Genomic DNA, 22029 nt, shown 5'->3' on the forward strand with positions numbered 1-22029 from the left:
GCATCAATGTTCATTAAGGATATTGGCCTATAGTTCTCCTTTTTGGAGGTGTCTTTGCCTGGTTTTGGGATAAGTGTAATACTGGCTTCATAAAATGTGTTAGGCCATTTTCCTTACCTTTCTATTTCGTGGAACAACTTAAGGAGGGTTGGTATTAGTTCTTCTTTAAAGGTCTGATCGAATTCAGCAGAGAATCCATCAGTCCTGGACTTTTCTTTTTTGTGAGACTTCTGATTACTACTTCAATTTCATTTTGTGTTATAGATCTATTCAGGTGATTAATGTCCTCTTGGTTTAGTTTGGATGATCATAAGTATCTAGAAATCTGTCCATTTCTTCAAAATTTTCAAATTTATTTGAATATAGGTTCTCAAAGTAGTCTCTGATAATTCCCAGACTTCCATGGTGTTTTTTGTTATCCTTCCTTTTTGCATTCCTGATTCTACTAATTTGGGTTTTTTCTCTCCTCATTGTAGTCAGGTTTGCCAGGGGTCTGTCGATCTTATTTATTGTTTCTTTAATTCTTTGTATGGTTTCTTTGGTTTCTATTTCATTGATTTTAGCTCTTATTTTTATTATTTCTCTCCTTCTATTTGTTTTGGGATTTGCTTGTTCTTGTTTTTCTAGAGTTTGAGATGTATCATTAGGTCATTGATTTGAGTTCTTTCAGTCTTTTTAATATATGCACTCATGGCTATAAACTTTGCCCTCAGGACTGCCTTTGCTGTGTCCCGTAGGTTCCGGTAGGTTGTGTTTTCATTTTCATTGACTTCCAGGAACCTTTTAATTTCCTCTTTTATTTCATCACTAAGCCATTGTTCATTAAGCAATGAGTTGTTCAGTTTCCAGCTGTTTGCATGTTTTTTGTCTTTATTTTTGTTGTTGAGTTCTACTTTTAATGCATTGTGATCAGATAGAATTCATGGTATAATTTCTATTTTCTTATATTTGCTGAGGTTTGCTTTGTGCCCTAGGATATGATCTATTTTGTAGAAGGTTCTGTGGATTGCTGAGAAGAATGTATATTGTGTAGAAGTTTGATGAAATGTTCTGTAGACATCAACTAAGTCCATTTGATCTATTGTATATTTTAGATCTAGGATTTCTTTGTTGGTTTTTTGTTTGGATGACCTATCTATTGATGATAATGGGGTGTTAAAGTCTCCCACGACTACTGTGTTGGAGTTAATATGTGCTTTTAGGTCCTTCAGGGTATGTTTGATGAAATTGGGTATGTTGACATTGGGTGCGTATAGGTTGATAATTGTTATTTCCTTTTGGTCTACTTCCCCTTTTATTAGTATAGAATGTCCTTCTTTATCTCATTTGATCAATGTAGGTTTGAAGTCTACTTTGTCAGAGATAAATATTGCTACTCCTGCCTGTTTTCAGGAGCCTTTGGCTTGGTAAATCTTCCAGCCTTTCATCCTAAGCCTATGCTTATTTCTATCGATGAGATGGTTCTCTTGTAAGCAACAAATTGTTGGAACTTCCTTTTCAATCCATTTTGTCATACGGTACCTTTTGATGGGGGAATTAAATTTGTTAACATTAAGTGTTAGTATTGATAGGTATGTGATGATTCCTGTCATTTAGTTATCTTAGTTGTTTGAGGGTTTAATTGTGTGTAGCTAAATCAGTGTTACTCTCTACTTTCTTGCTTTTTCTCTTCCTGTAGTTTGGTACTGCCTGCCCTTTCATAGTTATGTTGGGTTTCACTTTCTGTGTGCAGAATCCCTTGAAGAATCTTTTGTAGTGGTGTCTTTGTGGTCACATATTGTTTTAGTTTCTGCTTATCATGGAAAACTGTTATTGCTCCATCTATTTTGAGTGATAGTTTTGCTGGGTAGAGTATTCTAGGTTGAAGTTATTTTCATTCAGTGCCCAGAAGCACTCACCTCAAGCTCTTCTTGCTTTTAATGTTTCTATTGAGAAGTCTGCTGTGATTTTGATGGGTTTTCCTTTGTATGTTAGTTGTTTTTTCTCTCTTCCAGCCTTCAATATTCCTACTCTAGTCTCTGTACTTATTGTTTTAATGATAATATGTCGTGGGGTAGTTCTATTTTGGTCAGGTCTGTTTGGTGTTCTGGAGACCTCTTGCACCTGAATGGGCATAGTTTTCTCTAGATCTGGGAAATTTTCTGTTATTATTTTGTGGAATATATTACACATTCCTTTTGCTTGCACCTCTTTCCTTCTTCAATGCCCATGATTCTCAGGTTTGGTCTTTTGATGGAGTCAGTGAGTTCTTGCATTTTCTTTTCACAGTTCTTGAGTTGTTTAATAGTTCTTCAGTTTTTCCTTTAATTACCATTTCATCTTTGAGTTCTGAGATTCTATCTTCTGCTTGTTCTAGTCTGCTGGATTGGCTTTCCATTTTGTTTTGCATTTCTGTTTCATTCTTGTTTCTGAGGTTTTCCATATCCTGAGGCACTTCCTCTTTGATATTGTCTATTTTCGTCCTGAGTTCATTTATCTCTTTATTTATTGTGTTCTTTGTTTCACTTTGGTGTTTATACAGTGCTTCTGTAGTTTCTTTTATTTGTTCTTGTGCTTTATCAAATTCTGTATTTTTGTTGTCTTGGAATTTCTTGAGTGTCTCCTGTACATTTTGGTTGACCACATCCAGTATCATCTCTATAAAATTCTCATTGATTACTTGCAGGATTTCTTCTTTCAGGTTATTCTTGTGGGCTTCATTGGGTTCTTTGGCATAGTTTATCTTCGTTTTGTTGGAGTCTGGATCTGGGAATCTGTGTTCTTCATTTCCCTCTGGTTCCGGTACTAATTTATTGTTGGGTGGAAATTGGTTTCCCTCTTTTCCATATTCCTATCATTGCCTTTGCTACTGTTACTGCCCCTGTACTACGTGTAATTCAGTATTGTCTAGCTTATAATAATAACAATGATGATATCTAGAATGGAAGGGTGAGAGGAGAGGAAAAGCAAAGAAGCTTAAAAAAAGCAGGAAAAAACACAACAAAACAAAACAAAAAACAGAGCCGAAGAAATAAACAGGGAGAGATAGTGTACTAATCAACAGTGAGCTGGTGGTCTCCCAACACGTCTGGTGGCATGGGAACCCTCCTGGTTTCTCCATTTAACATGCTGGGGGGATGCTGTGCACGGGCTGGGGGTGTGGAGGTGTCAGAGTTTTGCCTCTTCTTGGTGGTTTTCCTGCCAGGTGTATCTCTGGCATCTCTCCAGAAGTTTACTTTAGGAAGCACATTTTCTGCTTCCTCCCTCTAGTCACCATCTTGGAATCCCTCAAGAAACCAGATCTTTATCTGGAGTCTTAGACCAGAGGTCCAGCTCTCCAGATTCCATATGTCAGATCCAGCCACTATCCCCAAGAAAGGAGGCACACTGAGGAATGTAAGTACTTCTGCCCATCTTCAGGGTATAGGCAAGAGCTTTAGGTTTAAATAGAGAAAGAAGTTGGGGCAGAGAATGAAAGGTATGCATTAATTCTCAAGCAGTCTGTCACAGGTGTGGTCAGCTGGTCAGAGGTATAGTATAGTATAGTCCAGCCAGGCAGGGCCTTATTTAAAAAGTCATTGTCTTTCATGTGGAGGCTCTGCTTTTATCCTGCTTTCTGTAAATTCATGAATCCAAGTAAGGAGTCAGTGCTTTACAGCAAAAGCAGTTTCTAAGTACCTGTCATAAACTCACTTAACCAAGAGGCTGTGATTCAGATCTAATGGGTATCTTGGTACCCTCACTAGCAAAGGACTCCAGTTGCTCAATTGGTCACTACCCAGCCACCAGGCATCCTGAAAGAACATAGAATAGACTTGGAGCAGGTAACTAACCACTTCTGGTGCCACAATGGGACATAACAGTGTTTTGTCTAGCAGGTTTTCTTTCTTTGATACATATCTACCTCTCCATTTATTTGAATCTTCTTTATGTCTTCCCAGCAATGTGTTTTATAGTTTTCAGTGTAAAAGTCTTAAGCATTTTGTGTTAGATTTATTTCTGAGACTTTTTTTCTTGTGCTACCGGGATTTGAAAGTGCTCTACCACTTGAGCCATGCTTACAAGCCTGGCTGGCAGGTTTTGATCCAAAGGGGAAAATGTGAACTTTTCAAAAAGCTGAATCTCCAAGAAGGGTCCCAAATTCAATATGGAGTCATTCAAATGTAGCCATTTGCTGACTTGGGGTTACACATGTACTGTGTTCGTGGAAGAACTTCAAACTGAACTTCGGGTCTCTTGTTCAGCCATTTCCTATTTCAGATGCCAAGATACACCGACCAAACCAGTGACCTCCAGTCAACTTTAAATATTAACCAATCAGGACTGAACACTTGCCTTCATCATTTACATACAGGGCCAGTTTGGGAACCTGGGCAAGAACTTTGTTTAAGTCACCACTCTTCTTTGTTCCTTTGGCTCACACTTTGGATTTGTCCCAGTGGCTGTGTCTCGCAAGTTAGCAAATGGCTTGTTGAAATAAAAGTCTCTCATCTTAAAATCTTTCCTAGTAAATTTTTGTTCACAGTAGAATCTGCTTTTTAAAATATTAATAAGGCTCAATTGAGGGGGTTGTGTAACATATTTCTGATGGTATAAACTTTTTCCCTAATTAGGTATGTAAATATATGCACATATATTTTAATAAAATATGTAAAATAAAAACATTTGTTTCTGTCTTTAATAAATGAAGAGCATCTTCACCCAAAAGTGCATACATAATTCATCTTTTTTTCTCCCCAACCTGGCACTTATTTTTTGTGTTTCACTTGAAATAGGGCTCTAGGGTTTTTTTTCTAAATAGTTAACAAATTATCCCAGAACCATTTATTAGTTCCATCTCTTCACCAAGAGTTTCAGATACCACATATAGCATCATAAATACTTAGATATATTTGTCTGGTTCTAAGCTTTTTTTCTTTCTTCCATTTCCTTATCTATAAGGACTGGAGAATAAGGACCTACTCCTTGATTCATTGCCCCTAGGTGTGGCATATAGCTACATTTTTTAAATTATGGTAGCTTTACAATAAGAATACTGCTTTTATTCTTAATGTATTTTATGTTTTTTCTGAGTTTTCATTGGCCAATATAAAAAGTCTTCAAGATGAACATCAGAAATATTAAAAACAAAACCCCACAATTCTGAATAAGATGTCATCAAATGATTACTTATTTATTGGAAAGTAGTATTACCTTTACTATATTTACTTCCCAGAAGCATATTATTTCCCATTTTATTTGATTTATTATTTTAGTCTTCCTTTCCTTGATAGAGGTAATAACTTTCCAAGTAATTCTAGGGTTTCTAGGTTTCAAATGACATTATAAATAATAATTTTGTCTTTGCAGAACTTATTGCACAGGCTAGAGATGTCACTGTTAAATCACAGTGAAAATAATGATACCTGTGACTTTGATTTTTTTTTTTTTTTGCATTTCTGGCATTTGAACTCAGGACCTCCCACTTGCTAGACAGGCACTCTACCATTTGAGCCACTCCACCAACCAGTTTTTCAAAAGTAGGAAGTAGAGCCTTTAAGTTAGGAAGCCTGAAAACAAGATTTTCTGCTTTAAGTAAAGTCAGTGATTCAGGGTGAGAACCTGTGGAGTAAAGGGAGTGGCTCTGAGGATTGATGCTTAACACACTGAGTAGCACCTATCCTTGTCATTCTGATCTGTACACAGGTTATGATGTTCTGAATTAAACTCCAGAACAGAAGTAAGGGAATAAATAAATGCTATGTATTACTTTTTCAAGCATCTAATCACAAGTAGTTGTGGCATAATCAAATTGTATGGCTGTGGAGTATAGTATTTTAATGTTGGTATGGATTTCTACCTTGAAGAATGAATACCTTCCTGAATACATTGTCTTTGCAAGTGTAAGGTGTTTCTAGATTTGGAGAATTACTAGTCCTTTTGGTGAGAGGAAGAGGGAATAGTGCGATACAGATTGGAGACTAAAGGTAGAATGAAGCAACGCAAAACTGCTTCGTGTACTAAATACTTCCAATGTTTGACATTAATAGAATTTGTTTGAAAATCAACCTGAAATCCTAATGTACAAAACTGTTTATTACTGTGTGGAATTTTGAATGATTAATAGTCACTACTGTTTCACCAAAAATTGTACCAGTAGATATTTCTATCCCAAATTACTGTGCAGATTTTTCCTGTTCTCTGTATGTCATTTTTATATTCAGTGGCACAGCTCATTTGGTTGATTGAGTTGTGAATAGTTAGTAATTACTTGGGGGAAAAGATAATTGTGAGCAGACCTAAACAAAGTAGAAAAAATATAATAGTTTTGGTTCACCTTCCAAGTTTATTTTCAATGGGGCTATTCTACCTTACTGTGTATTCTGTACAAATTTCATAATCAATTACTTTATACAGAGACTTGTATTAATCATTATGTAGTTACTTTTTCTGGCATGGTACATCTTTTCATCACAGTAGTACTTTTGTTCTCCTGGTTTCTGTTTGTCGATTTCTTAACCTTTCTTGCTGGCTGTGTGGTTATGTGTGGTTAAAGTGGTTATGACTATGATTCTAGAGGGAAGGATGTATTGAGCACAAAATTTTGATCTAGTTTATAATCTGAGTGATACTCCTTGAGAGATAGTATCCTCTAACAAGACAAATTGATATAGGTGGATGTGGGGGGCTTTATTGGTTTTTGCTTGTTTGATTCTTGGTGGGTCTAGAGTTTGAACTCGGGGCTTTGCACTTACAAAGCAGGTGCTTTGCTCCTTGAGCCACACTTCTAGTCCATTTTGCTGTGGTTATTTTAAAGATGGGGATCTCTCGAACTATTCACCCTGACTGGCCTCAACCCTTGATCCTTCCAATCTCAGTCTCCCAAGTAGGGATTACATACATGAGCCGCTGGCACTGGGCAATGAGCGTGTTATTTGCTGATTATCAAACATCTAATAATGCTTTGGGTTTTCTTTTTGATCCTAAATATTCTGTTTTTAAAATTTTTCTGGATTCCATTCCTTTAACTCAGTTCCAATGTAAAGATGTGAGGTTTGATGGAAGGATTGTGCCTACACAACATAGATCTTCAACACTACCAATAACAAAGGAAAGGAAAAGATAAAGTTTTTAAGAGAAGACAAAGGTGAACAAGGATGTAAGAAACCAAAGATTAAGATGTTGTTGACCTTGGTTATGGATATTCAGGACAAGCTACTGAGTGAACAGTGATCTTTCTCCCAGTCACTTGGCAAAGTCTTCAATACTTCCATTTCCCTCACCCTAACATCCTGTAAATTACCAGTTGTGATTGACTCTACATCTGAATCATGTCATTCATCTCCTCCTTCCATTTCTACCACCACTGCTCTACTTCAATTATATCATCTTTATTTCCTAAATAATGTTTCTATTTATAAAGATAGCCTTTACATAACCATTAGGATTACTTGTCTAAAATTCAAATGCATAATGCCACTTTCTAGTTTAAAAACCTGCATGTGGCTCACACCTATAACCCTTGCTACTAGGGAGGTGGCAATCAGGAGGATGGCCAATGAAGCCAGTCCAGGCAAAAAGTTTGTGAAACTTCATCTCAGTCAATAAAGCTGGGGAGTGGTCACTTCTACCTGACATCCCAGCTCTATGAGAGGCTGTAGGTAGGAGGGTTTGCAGTCTGATGCTAACCCCTTGCAAAAATGTGAAACCTTAGCCTGAAAAAATAACAAAATCAAAAAAGGGCTGGGGACCAGGAGCTGGTAGGGCTCATGCATGTAATCCTGACTACTCAAAAAGCAGAAATCAGGAGGATCTCAGTTTGAAGACAGCCCAGGCAAATAGTTCATGAGATCTTACCTCAAAAATACCCAACACAAAACAGAATTGGCAGAGTTGCTCAAGTGGTAGAATGCCTGCCAAGCAAGCATGAGGCCCTGAGTTCAAAATCAGAGTACTGCCCAAAAAAAGAAAAAACAAAATGTTTTCTAAGTTCACACCCTACAGTAATGGCATTTAAGACTTTTTATAATCATGTCTTGTCCTACTTTTTCCTAACCTGCTATACCACCATTCCCTTCTACGTGCCAGACTGTATTTCTGAGTTGCTGAAACTTGCTATAGGTTTGTGCTCTTGCCTCCATATTTCTTTCCTGGGTTCAAGTCCTATAAGCTTCAAACACACTATATCTTCTCTTTGTAAAGTTTTGCTCACCTCTTTTCCTTAACCCCCAGCAGAACAAATGGTTCCCCACTGTGTTTCTGCTATTTGTTCTGTATGCCTCCTGTTAAACCCTTTTTCACATTGTGTTGTAGGTGGTCTCTGACAATATGTTGACTGCCTGCAGATGCTAGTTGTCTTGATAACCTATTGTTTATATAGCAAAATTCCTAGTACATAAGATATGCTTTGCACATTTTCCTTTTTTTCTTCATAACAACCAATGATGTTTGTGCTGTGGTATTAGTACATCATCATGATTTTACAAATAAGTGAGCTGAGCTGAAAAAGCCTCACAGCTGGTACAAGGCAAAACTTGACCAGTATAGACTCACCTGTCTCCTGAAGTCTATACTCTTTAACCATTTTGCTCATTTCTCTTTCCACACTTGTGTGTCCTCAGGATATGCTCTTCAGGAGATGCTCTGTAAGTGTGCTTATTGACTAAATGAGTAACTGCCACAGTAGTTGGGCATGGGTTGGTAGTATGGTTTCTATTGAACAAGAGAGTGAACCATTCATAAAGATAAACTGTGGTTTTAAAACTTCAAAACAAATATAAACAAACATGTTGTTGACTGAGTCTCAGAAATGTTCAGTTTGGGGGATAATAGCTTGAGTGTCTAAATATGGCTAGCTTTTATAACAAAAAATACAGCATAGTGACATACAACTGTAAAACCGTCTAAGTTGATTTCCAGGAAACTGCTGTCCTGTTACTTCTGTCTTTATTCTGAAAGTCCTCACAAATCAGGTGATCCAAACGTACTTTCGCTGGCTTAACGCATTGCAGAGCTAGCCGCATGCATGTAAAATCTGAAGTGGAATACAGTAAATACAGGAGCAGTTAAGCTCAGCAATGTCTTGCAAAACACACTTTTTAAAATATAATTTGTCGTTGAAAAATGCTTTAAATGAAATTGTTATTAGTGCTTGTAAAAATAAGTATACAATCATTTATATATATACATATATATCAGTTTATACATATATATATATATCGGTTTTCTTGGGTTGTCTTAAGGGTCAAAGAATAAATAAGAATATTTAACATTTAAAAATCTTGAGAATGAATGTTGATTTTTAAAGAGTGTTTTTAGTTATTCATAACTAAATAAAGTATGCTATAGATTCAATTTTTTTACTTTTCCTTTCTGTCTAGTGCTGTTAATAACAGTACTTGTCGTGGAAGGGATTGCTGTGGCCCAGAAAACCCAAGGTAAAGTATACTCAAGTGATCACCCATTGCACATTCAGATGGCTGATTGAAAAGGACTGCAGCTCTTGAGCGCGAGTTCCACAATCCCTCTGGGGTAATCCTATGACCTAATGCTTGGTGTCTCCCTATCAGCCTCAATTTAACTGGGTTTAGCTACCGTTGACTAGAGTAAAATGTCAAAGTAAGTGTTGCTCTGATAAATTTTTTTTAAAAATTGGCCAGGCACTATTAGCTCATATCTCTAATCCTAGCTACTTCAGAGGCTGAAATCAAGTAGGATTGAGGTTTGAGGCCAGCTCAGGCAAATAGTTTGAGAGACTCCCATCTTCAGAATAACCAGAGCAAAGTGGACTGGATGTATGACTCAAGTGGTAGAGCACCCGCTTTGCAAGTGCAAAACCCTGAGTTCAAACCCCAGCCCTGTCAAAAAAAATTGGCATCACTAGTAACTCCTATTGTTGTAGGCTCTTGCAGTCTCTGATCAGAAGATTCCCAAACTCTGTATCCCACATGGAAGCATCTAGGCAGAACACGTGGGTGTAGTAAGGGAGGTAATGGAGTTTATTAAAGATTAAGGAAAGGAGTTACAAAAGGTGGGGCCAGGTTGAAGCTGGTAGCAGAAAGAGCGTCTTCTTTCCAGGTGCTTTTAAAACTTCCACTAACCTATGGGAAGGGAAGAACTTGGTGATTTCTAACCAGTAATGAGTGAGTGGGGAGGGTCATGGGTGGTCCCTGGGCTGAAGTGGGGGTGGTTAAAATTGTCTCTGGGCCAGGTTATGAATAATATACACACATTTGCAACTGAAATAAGGCTCAGACATTGCCCATATTATTTTTGATTTTTAGTAAATATTCAGTAAAGGCTGAATCAATGTCCATTAAAAATACTTTCAGAATTGAAAAAGAAATAAGGCTCAGAGAAAGAGAAGAATGTTCAACCTGAAATACAATATTAAGTCATACATGTTTTAAAAGCCCCAAATTTTCCTATTTTAAACTGCCTTGCTCTCACACTATGGATTATGTTCAAAAAATTAAATGAGTTTCATACTTCATGGAGAAGCAGACATTTAAAAATCCCTTTTTTCAATGTAAAGAAATAAAATTTTTCCATGAACATAGCATTCAAACCCTTTGTCCCATGACATTTGTCCTGATCTATGAAAGAAGATCAACTAGTGTGATTTTTGAACCAGATTTTCATGTTAGAATTTAGCATTTTCCTATATAACCTTATTCAGCTTTTATTTTCATCAAAGTCAGGTATACACATGACAAAAATCAAAGTGTACTAAATGTCCAAATTAGGATATACTAAATTACTAAACACAGTGTGTACAATTAGGAAAAATCAGTTACCCCTCTTACTCTTCCTATTTCCTGCTACATGGAAATAATCCCTCCCCTCTTTTTGTTGCAGTACTAGGGTTTGAACTCAGGGCTTTGTACTTGCAAAGCAGGCATTCTACAGCTTGAGCCACTCCCCCAATCCAAATAACCACTTTTTAAGCTTATTCTTTTGGTATTTCCTTTCATGTCTTTAAGTAACATGCTATACTACTAGTTCTTGATTATGTCATTTTTATAGAGTAGATACTAATTTCTCACCATAGAAGATGAGAATTTAGCTCTTTCACACCTACTGTCCTCCCCCATCCACATATAAGTGTTGCCGTCCATTTTACTGCCCTTCTTGTCATAGCTGTATCACAATTCTGGTTAAATGAGCTTTGAGACTTACATTAAGGCACACATCAAGCTTTTTCAGTACGGATTTTGCCTTTAAGTTTAGGAATTTTTATTTCTGTTCAATTTTTTAAATTATCTCTCCTCCATTTTCTCTGTCTGTTCAGAAATTTCTATTATGTGTTTATGGCCTTCTTGGGTTTTTATCTTTTTAGGGAGTGGGGTAGATTTTTATCTTTTTATTTTTATTACAGTTTTGCTTTGTTTGAGAAAAGATCACATTACGTAACCCAAAGTAGCCTTAAACACTCTACCCTCCTGCTTCTGCCTCCCAAATACTGAATTATAAGTGTGTGCCACCATAAGGCTTATTTATTTAATTTTTTCTTTGTTCTGTTTTGAGTTCAAGGCTATGAAGCCAGGCTGACTTTGAACTCATAATCCTCATACCTCAGCCTCCTAAGTACTGGTATTACAGATATGCACCATGTATCTTTTCCATCTCTCTTTGCTCTGCAGTCTGAGAGACTGCCTCAGCTTTATCCTCTAAAGCAGGAATTAAGAAAATTTCTGTAAAGAGTCACATAGTAAGTATTTAAGTCATTGTAGACCATATAGCCTCTGGGGCAGCTCTCAGCTTTTCTGTTATGAAAGCAGCCAGTACTTAGGCCAGTGATGAGTGTGAATGTGTTCCAGTGAAACTCCCTACAGTCATAAGCAACAGACCTCTGCTCTAAACTTTCTCATGCTTTCCTTCTTTCTTTATTTGGAAGCTTACTTTAGTTTTCGGAATATGGTTTTGGGGGTTTTGTTTTGTTTTAGAATATCTTTTTTGTTGTTTTATTTTTTTCCCTTTATTGTTGTGTTAAGTAGAATATCTTTATTCTTGTTTTATGAAAACAAGACAGTCTCTCAGGAGATTAAAGGAAGGTTTTTGTTTTGTTATGGTTTGGTTTGATTTGTTTCTTTTGTGGTACTGGTGATAAAACCAAAATCTTCTTGTGAGATCGGGGCCGCCACACTGGCTAGAATCACAGCTCTGTTAGCTCAGTGGCAGAGTTCCCCATTCACCCCGAGTTCTTTGTCTCATGAGTGCAATTAATGCAGTTCACAGACAACAGAGGGTCAGAATACAGAGTTTATTAAGAGAAAGGACAAAGTTCCCACATGAGGCAGGGCGTGGGTCCCAGCCAGGTGTCAGCAAATTTGGGGGTAAGAGGGATTTTTTAACCATTTGCTCCTGGAAGTAGCCCACTCTCTATGATAATTAGGTATACAGAAAGCAGCATTCTAATTGGCTGTGCCTGCAGCCTTCAGATGAGACCATGGTCTCACCTGTTCTCATTTTGGGCCTTCCACCTTTCCCACCCTCTTAAGTTCTGAGGGGAAGAGGGTGCTAGAGAAGTGGGCTGTTAAGGGGGGATGGTGTCATCTCTCCTGTTTGTTAGCAGATCAGGTTATAATGGAAGTTTCCTGGGGGCCCTAGATCCTAACTACACCTTCCTGATTTCAGCTAACTACCTAGCCTGTTCTCTCACTGGGGTTTGAACTCAGGACCTTGAGTTTTCTCAGCAGATGCTCTACCACTTGAGCCATGCCTCCAGGCCCAAAAAAAAGGTTTTATTCTATGTTGTTACTGGGTTTTTAAAATATTTTTCTGACATCATTTCCCTAGAGTTGGTTTTTTTTTTTTTTTTCTGTTTGTTTTGATCTGTTTTTCATAGTAGAGGCTTTCCTCAAATGTCTGGTGATCCTTGTATGTCTGCTCACATTTTATGAAGGGCACAGGAAAGCTGATCATTAGTTGTCTACAGGCATAGTAAAGATTGTTCACTGTGGTCCTCACTGACCACTGGCCTGGCATCAGGAGTCCCTGAGTCTGTAGTTGAGTCTCTGGGAATGTGGATTAGTCTCCCCAAGAAGAGTCTTTCCTTTTCCTGAGTGGAAGTTGTGTCACTCCCTATGAGGCCCTTGGTGAGTTCAGTGGGAGAAGCCTAGGAGTACCATTCAGTATGTAAACACTCACTCATCTCCCTGTTTTCAGGTTGGTGTGTTCACCCTCAGCTGCACCTGTGTCCCATAGTCCACTAATCTAATTCTACCTTCTCGAAAGAAATTACCTTCAGTTTTCTTAGGTGATAGAGCAGCAACTGCCTATGTGAAGAATGAAGGGTATATGAATCCAAACTGATTATAGGACTTTTAGCCAATCTTACAGTTTTGTTTTGGGTTTTGTTTTGTTTTGGGGAGGTTTTTTGGGGTTTTTTTGGTTTTTGGGGGGGTTTTTTGATACTGGGGTTTAAACTCAGCTTCAAAGCAGGCACTGTACCACTTGAGCACACCTCTAGTCCTTGTTTTTTCTCTTTTATAAGCATTTTTATTAGTATGTGATATCTGTAAGGGGGTTTCATTGCAACATTTCCATATACACACACATTGTGCCCTGGTTTGGTTTATCCCCTCCATTATTCTCCTTCTTTCCACACTCCCCTTCTTAAAATAACTTCGACAGGTTTCAATGTTCCATATTCATACATGTGAAGAAAGTACCTCAGCCATATTCATCCACTTTTACCCTCTGCATTTGCCCTCCTCCTCCTGCAAATACAATGCCTTGTTTTTAAAAAGCCCAGTTCACATGCAGCCACTCACTCCACTTCCTACAACTGCCAGTTGTTACCGTTTTATCTACCTATTTATACTAATGGATTTATACCCATAAAAATCCTTTTACTATCGTTTAAGTGGAATTTAAGAAGGGAGCAAAACTAAATGTATTATCCAAGAACATTTTTTAACTAAAATTCTTCTCTAGCCTTTGAATCTTATTTGACTTTTGTGTTAAGATAAATACAAAGATACCATATCAGCAATAACTCCAGAGATCTTTGTATTATTATGTCAGACTGAATTTTATTAAGTTTTACTCATTTATCAAATTCTCCTTTGCCTTGTAAGATACAAGCATTTTATTTCCTATTCTCTTACATGGCAGACTTATCCTCTAGCAGCAAGTGCTGGAAAAGCAAGCAAATATACAGAATCTTACCTTTCTCTCAATTCTGTACTCAATTTGTTGTGCTAAATTTGGCACTGGTTCTTATGTAGTTATATATATGCAACAGAGTGGCAATTGTTTGAAAGTTGAGGAGGAAAGAGAAGAATGCTATTCTCTTTTACTGTACTGAAGTCTAAGATTCTGTTTTTCTCTAAGATGGACAAAATATTGGAATGAAACATATTCCTTCAACCCAGTGTGGTATTTGGGTTCGAACCAGCAATGGAGGTCATTTTGCTTCACCAAATTATCCTGACTCCTATCCACCAAACAAGGAGTGTATCTACATTTTGGAAGGTATTTGACCAGTTTGTCTTTTATTAGATGAATTTATTATTCATCTTTGTTGGAAAATTAATTCCATTGTTAAAATGACTTGTTTAAACCAATGTGATCTAAGTTTATATATTTGAGTTAAACTCTAGAATGATAAATATTTCTAAATATTGAGTACATTAACAAAAAGATAGTTCAAATTGTATGGGAAATTAGAATTACCTAACATATAATTTAACTAGGTGCATCAGTATATATGAGAAATTTCTCTGATAAGAAATTTAAACTCACCAGGTGCCAGTGGCTCACAACTAATCCTAAGTACCTGGGAGGCTGAGATTGGGAAGATCACAGTTAAGGCCAGCCAGGGCAAATAGTTCCTATCTGGAAATTACCCAACCCAATAAAGGACTTGCAGAGTGGCTCAGGTGGTAGAGCACCTGCCTAGTAAGTGTGAGGCCTTGAGTTCAAACCCCAGTACCACCAAAAGCAGGGGGCACAATAGTTTCAATTGTGTGCATGCCACTAACAATAAACTAAAGGTTAATTTTCATTAGTATATATACAAAACAACAGGTTTACCATTTGAGGCCAGCCTTGGCAAATAGTTTGCGAGACCCCCATCTCCAAAATTACCAGAGCAAAAGTGGACTGGAGGTGTGACCCAAGTGGTAGAGCACCTGCTTTGCAAATATGGAGCCCTGAGTTCAAACCCCAGTCCCACAAAAAAGAATTTAAACTCACTGGCATTCCTTATTAGGAATTACATAAATTCCTAATTACATAAATTAGGTATTACATAAATTAGGTATTACATAAATTTATGTCCATGTCCACAATAGTGAGTTGTTTTGTTTATTTTTCTGTGTGTCATACAGATCATGAACTAAGTAAGCTTAGCTTTTCAATTCTTCTATTGTAGTCAATCAAGTATATTTCACTAATAAACAGCATATACCAAAGAGAATGTTACTCTAGTCCCACAGTGGCATTATTACTAATGTAAAACATGACATTCGTTATGGCTATATATACAATAATTCTTGTCACAGTCCTTATCTGTGAAGCAGTAAACAGTGATTTGCTTTCCTTGTTTATGTTCGTACATGTAAATCTTTCTTGTTCATACTGCTCTGATTTGCTTACTCTTATTTTATAGCTGCTCCACGACAAAGAATAGAGTTGACCTTTGATGAACATTATTACATAGAACCATCATTTGAATGTCGGTTTGATCACTTGGAAGTTCGAGATGGACCATTTGGTTTCTCTCCTCTTATAGATCGTTACTGTGGCATGAAAAGCCCTCCATTAATTAGGTCAACAGGGAGATTCATGTGGATTAAATTTAGTTCTGATGAAGAACTTGAAGGACTGGGATTTCGAGCAAAATACTCATTTATTCCAGGTAAAGAATAAGTTTTCTTTTCAGTGGTTGAGCATTTCACTCAGATTTTGGAATCTGAGGGTTAGAAAAGGAGTAATTTAATCAAACCAAAACTTTAAAGAAATCATCAAGGTCAAAAGGAAGCCAGTCTTTGAACAAATAAAAATAGAACTATACCATCAAAATTTTAAGGCATATCATAGATGAGATCACATTTTCTTCTTAGATTGTCTTGTTTTATAGCACATAAGGAAGATCAACATCAAAATAAATACGTTTCTCTTTAAATAATTCAGCACATTGTCTTATTTTCACAATCCTCACAAAACTTATTTTAGCAGTGAGTTTTTTCCATTGGATTGATTGAATTAATGACTCATTTGATTACATAAATACTCTAGAAATGGAGTGGGCTTAAGTGGTAGAGCACCTGCCTAGCAAGCGTGAGACCCTGAGTTCAAACCATCACCACACACACACACAAAAACTGAGCAATAGAATGAATTCTGCGCTGCAGCTAGAGGTGAAAATTCTGGTTTGAATCCTTTCTGTGCCATCCAACAACTGTAAGACTTAAGTCTGGAGCCTGAGACTTGCCATTGGTAAGATGTTAATACCTGTTATGTTGGTTTCCTGGAGCTAACATAACTAATTATGACAAATCTGGAGACTTAAAGCAACAGAAATACATTATCTTACGGTTCTGGAGGTCAGAAGTCCCCCAGCAAGGCCTCACATCACTCCTGTGGGAACTTTAGGGGAGAACCTACTCTTTGTCTTTTCTAGCTTCTGTTGATTACCCCAGCATGTCCGGATTTGTGGCCATATTGCTGCAATCTTGGCCTCCATCTTTACCTCTCTTTCTTCTCTTCTCAAAATTCTTAACTTAATGGTACCTTTTTCCTTGTAATGTAATATTCGCTTTTTTATACCACATCACTGATTATAGGGATTGAGAGATGTAATATTTGGAGAGGGATACTGTTCAGCACACCGTCTTACCTACCTGGTAGGTAAGAACACTGTGAGGATGCTCTAACAACTATAAAGCTCTGTGCAGCGTAAAAGTATGTACATCCCTGATTGTAGAAACAAAATTCACAAGCTATTCTTTCCTGTCTCCAAAGAGCTCACAAACTTAACAGGATGAAAAAAAGAAAGAAGCCTCGCACCTAGCTAGTCAGGAGGCAGAGATCTGGAGGATCAGAGTTTGAAGCAACCCTATCTCGAAATACCCAGCACAAAAAAGGGTTGGTGGAGTGGCTCAAGTGGTAGAGCACCTGCCTAACAAGCATGAAGTCCTGAGTTCAAAACCCCAGTAACCACCAAAAAACAAAAACAAAAAAACTAAATGTAACAATTATGTGATTTTTTTTGCTTTTATTTATTTTTTCATGGAAGAAATTTTTAATTAAAAAAAATCTAAATGAAAATAAAATATTCATAATCCCTACCACCCTATGTAAAACCAGGATTATCTTTCCAGGTGGTTTTCTTTATTTATTTACATGTGTTTTACAAAACTGGGATGATGCTACACACACAACTGTTATTACTTGCTTATTGTACTTAAAAAGATAAACAACTTTGTTCTCCCATCAGTTAAATACTGTATTTTTCAGCTGGCCACTGAGGCATTGGTTCCTTCTTGTGTTCTGCCCTATACTTTTTAATCATTCTCTTCATGCTAGGACTAAGTGCTTGACTTCTCTTTAAGATCATTTTTAACAGATATCTACAAAAGACTCCCACCAAAATCATGTTAAGTAAAATTAAGCAGAAAGTGTAGTTATCATATACCTCCTGCCTCCCCTGCCATCAAAATCTTGCCCATTAGAATGGTGCATTTTTTTAGAGTTTATGAGCCAAAACTGACACATCATTATCACCCAAGATCCATGGTTTACCATTAAAGGTCACTCTTGCTATTACATGGTCTATGGACTTAACAAATGTATTGGGGACATGTGTCATATTATAGTATTACACAGAACCATTTGACTACCTTAAAAATCCCCTGTGCTATTCCCTTCTCCCTCCCACTAAACCCCTAGTATCACTGATCTATTTACTGTCTCCATAGTTTTACCCTTTCCAAGATGTCATGTATAGTTATAGTCATATAGTTTTTAGCCTTTTCAGATTGACTTCTTTCATTTCGTGGCTAGATAGCTCTTTTTCTTCTAGCATTAAATGATGCTTCATTATCTAGATGTTCCACAATTTCTTTATCAAGTCTATTAATAGATATCCTGGTTGCTTCTGAGATTTATCAATTATGAATAAAGCTGCTGTAAACATCCATGTGCAGGTTTTTGTTAGGATATGTATAAGTTTTAATTTATAATACATGCTACAGCATGGTGGAAACTTGATACATGATAAGTAAAATTATTAACCAGAAACAAAAGGACAGATACCGTGAGTCCATTTACATAAGCTATCTAAAGCAGTAAAAATCATAGAAACAAAAGTAGCATGGATATCAGGGACTGAGAGAGGAGATAATGGGGAATTAATGTTTAATGGGTACAATCTTGTAGTTTTGGATGAGAAAAATAAAAAGTTCTGGAAACAAAAAGTGGTGATGGTTGCACAACAGTGTGAATGTACTTCTGTTCACAGAAGTTTGGGAACTAATGTTTATAACAAAATAACTGGTTTGATTAGGTCAGTCAGGTATTTTGTTTTTATTAATTAAGTCAATAAGCAGAAGTAATTGACCATTTTTGTGTCATAATGACACTACCATAAAAATCTTACACGTGAATCAGATCTTTACAGATAAGTTTAGTGTATTTGAAACAACAAATAGAAAATAAAAACAGTGCTGTAATTCAAATGATGTTTTTAAATATTTAAAAAATCAGCCAACTTGATGTGTAAAGATGCTTACTTTGTACAAAAGTAGCTCTTTTTCCTCTTATATATCATGAGAGAAAGCCTATTTTATAGTTAAAATATAGCCAAATTCTGAAATATTTAGGATTTGTACACCTCTTTACCTTTCATTTGTACTTTATAATGCTTCAGTTTCTATACACATATTTAATTTTATGCTAGTAACAGTAATATCAGGAGGATTATATAATAACCTATTTTATAGATGAGAGAGCTTAGAGATTAAGTGATTTACTTATAAAATGGTAAATCCAGGACTACAGTCCAGTTCTGTAGGCAACTTTTTCTACTGTCATTGTTGCCCTTAAATTGTAGGTTAGTATTCCATAGTTTTATCACTAAAAGAAATAAAAATAACTCATCAAAAATAAATAAGCAATGAAAAATTAGCTAAAATATGGATGTATCCACTATTATTTACAGTCATATTCCTAAAACATATTTTTTTCTGGGAAGTGGTAAATCTGCAAGAAACCTATTAATAATGGTGAAAATTTAGTATTTTTTAAAATGAAATTCTCTAAGCTATTGGTGATGGTTGTTGAGATAGAAGCTGTTAATGAGAGTTACTTCCTGGAAGTGACTTTGGTTAATTAGGGAAATTTTAATGAAATGATATCTTAAAATTCTTGCCTACATATGAAAATTTTCTTACTAATTTGCCAGACAGTTCTCTGACTTTCCCTCAATGCTGTTGAAGATGTAAATTTCTTTTTGACATTTCTCTGCAAAAGAGCTGAAGTGTTTACTGGTTGTCCCTTTTTAGCAAAGATGAGTTTAGTTTAAGTTTTAAAAACTAGAGTTTCTGAGGTGTATTAAGCTAATAATTTATTTCTACTTTTTTCCAATTCATAGTTTGATAACTTTCTAAACTTTAATTAAGGACAATTTTAAGGGCTGTGGAGTGGCTCAAATGGTAGAGGGCCTGCCTAGCAAGCATGAGTCCCTAAATTCAAACCCCAGACCACCAAAACAAGAAGGAAAAAAAAGACAGTTTTAATAAGAATTTAGTATGAAATAGGTTTTTCAGGCTAAATACACTATCTGGTATATACATGTTCTGTTTGAACTTGTAGATCATTTTTTGAGACAGCTGTGTTTGTAATTTTTACATTTTTTATTATGTCAAACATGCGTAACATAAAATTTACCCCTTAGCCATTGTTAAGTGTTCAGTTCAGTGGCAGCATGTGCACACTTGTGTTTTGCAACCATCACCACTACCATTCAAGCAAGGGTTTTTAAAGTTCCTAATATGATTGGACAAAAAAGAATTTCATTCCTTTTTAAAAAGCTGAGTAATATTCCATTGTATTGTATATGCCACATTTTGTTTGTATGTTTGCCTGTCAATGTAAGTTTTCAAGTAGGATAAACAAATTAGTAAGTCATGATGGATCCAAAGTGTACACATTGTTATGGAACAAGCATTAATCCCATAAGCGAGCTTGTAAGAGACTAGTGATGTGTATTCCATGTCAGTGATAGCTTTTCTTACCTTGCTGTTAAATGGAACTTTAGACATGACTTAAAACATTAATCCCTAAAGTAACTCAGTACCAATGACCTTCTTTTTTCTGTTACAGATCCAGACTTTACTTACCTTGGAGGTATTTTAAATCCCATTCCAGGTTTAGTATATCCCCTCTGTTTCCCCATGGCATTTTTGACTGGTCTTACCTTCCTTTGAACATCATTCATTTACTCTTTCTAGATTGCCAGTTTGAGCTCTCGGGAGCTGATGGAATAGTACGTTCTAGTCAGGTGGAACAAGAAGATAAAACAAAACCGGGCCAAGCAGTTGATTGCATATGGACAATTAAAGCTACTCCAAAGGCTAAGGTATTATTATGTATTGAATCACTTCATAGAAGAACATAATAATAAGATATAATTTGTATAATGAGTTTTTTAACTTCATATAAATATTTGATTATACAAACTGATATTACATCTTATTTTTTTTGTTGTTTGGTTTGGTTGCTTTTTTTTTTTTAATTTTATTATTCATATGTGCATACAAGGCTTGGGTCATTTCTCCCCCCTGCCCCTACCCCCTCCCTTACCACCACTCCGCCCCCTCCCTCTCCCCCCCAGCCCCTCAATACCCAGCAGAAACTATTTTGCCCTTATTTCTAATTTTGTTGTAGAGAGAATATAAGCAATAATAGGAAGGAACGAGGGTTTTTGCTGGTTGAGATAAGGATAGCTATACAGGGCATTGACTCACATTGATTTCCTGTGCGTGTGTGTTACCTTCTAGGTTAATTCTTTTTGATCTAACCTTTTCTGTAGTTCCTGTGGGTTTTTTGTTTTTTTTTTTTTTTTTGTGGGACTGGGGTTTCACCCTTGCTAGGGGCATTCTTCCACTTGAGCCGAACCTCCAGTCCATTTTGCTTTGGTTATTTTGGAGATGGGTTCTCTCCAAGTATTTGCCAGGGCTAGCCTTGAACTGAAATCCTCCTGTTCTCAGCCTCCCAAGTAGCTAGGATTACAGGCATAAGCCATTGGTGCCTGGCCTTGTTTAGTTTCTTGAGGCAGGGTCTTGCTCTGTAGCCTAGACTGGCCTCAAACTCGAAGTTGTCCTTTCTCAGCTTTCTGAGTGCTGAAATTTTATAGTTGTGTCCCTGCCCCCACACGTGCCCATCAACTACTTTTGGTGGGGGTGGTACTGGGATTTGAACTCAGGGCCTCACACTTGCTGGGCAGGCACTCGACCATTTGAGCCCCTCCACTAGTAATTTTGTGTGGTTATTTTTGAGATGGGGTCTCTTGAACTATTTGCCTGGGATGGCTTTGAACCACGATCCTCCTGCTCTCTTCCTCCTGAGTGGCTAGACTTACAGGTGTGCACCACCAACACCCAGCTTCTACCAACAATTTTTTAAAAATTAATTTTATTTCATTCACTTTACAGGCAACTGCCAAGACCCTACCATTGTTTTACTTAAACTGAAATATACATTTCAGGATCATTACATATTTATTATGATTCTTAATTTTAAAAGGTTAAGATTCTTAAAATGTGTGGATTCTTAAAATGTGTGGATTCCTAATTGGTAAGTACAAGTACTGATGATCAAAAAATCAAGAAAACCTTTTGATGGGGAGGAAAATTAGGCTGCAAGAGATTAGCATGTCTTGAAGGTTGCAGGGTTGGTTATTGATGACAGCCTGTAGCCTCACTGATTATTTTGGATTAATTTTTGCCAGGTGCTTTAAAGGTTTTTATGAGCTCAGGGCACTTTTGTTAATTTTTGTGCTAAGTGGCTCCTGGCTTGAGCAGGAAACGTAAATTCGTACCTGAATCCAAAGGATAACTAGGT

General features: G+C 36.7%; 1 protein-coding gene across 4 annotated transcripts in view; it reads left to right on the plus strand.

Moving 5' to 3' along the window:
- Neto2 (neuropilin and tolloid like 2) overlaps positions 1-22029 on the plus strand; it is a 69534-nt gene that overhangs the window by 17400 nt on the left and 30105 nt on the right. Inside the window, exons 1-6 of one of the 4 annotated variants that reach the window (XM_074056054.1) lie at positions 3228-3375; positions 9339-9395; positions 14296-14436; positions 15575-15823; positions 20290-20334; positions 20418-20545. In XM_074056054.1, the coding sequence (XP_073912155.1) occupies positions 14313-14436; positions 15575-15823; positions 20290-20334; positions 20418-20545 (546 nt within the window). In that variant the 5' untranslated portion in view covers positions 3228-3375; positions 9339-9395; positions 14296-14312. Of the gene's footprint in view, positions 1-3227; positions 3376-9338; positions 9396-14295; positions 14437-15574; positions 15824-20289; positions 20335-20417; positions 20546-22029 lie in introns of those variants that run through there. The other 3 variants (XM_074056052.1, XM_074056053.1, XM_074056055.1) reach the window with 3 other exon arrangements.

Source organism: Castor canadensis, chromosome 15 (assembly GCF_047511655.1).
Source record: "Castor canadensis chromosome 15, mCasCan1.hap1v2, whole genome shotgun sequence".
Taxonomy (NCBI): domain Eukaryota; kingdom Metazoa; phylum Chordata; class Mammalia; order Rodentia; family Castoridae; genus Castor; species Castor canadensis.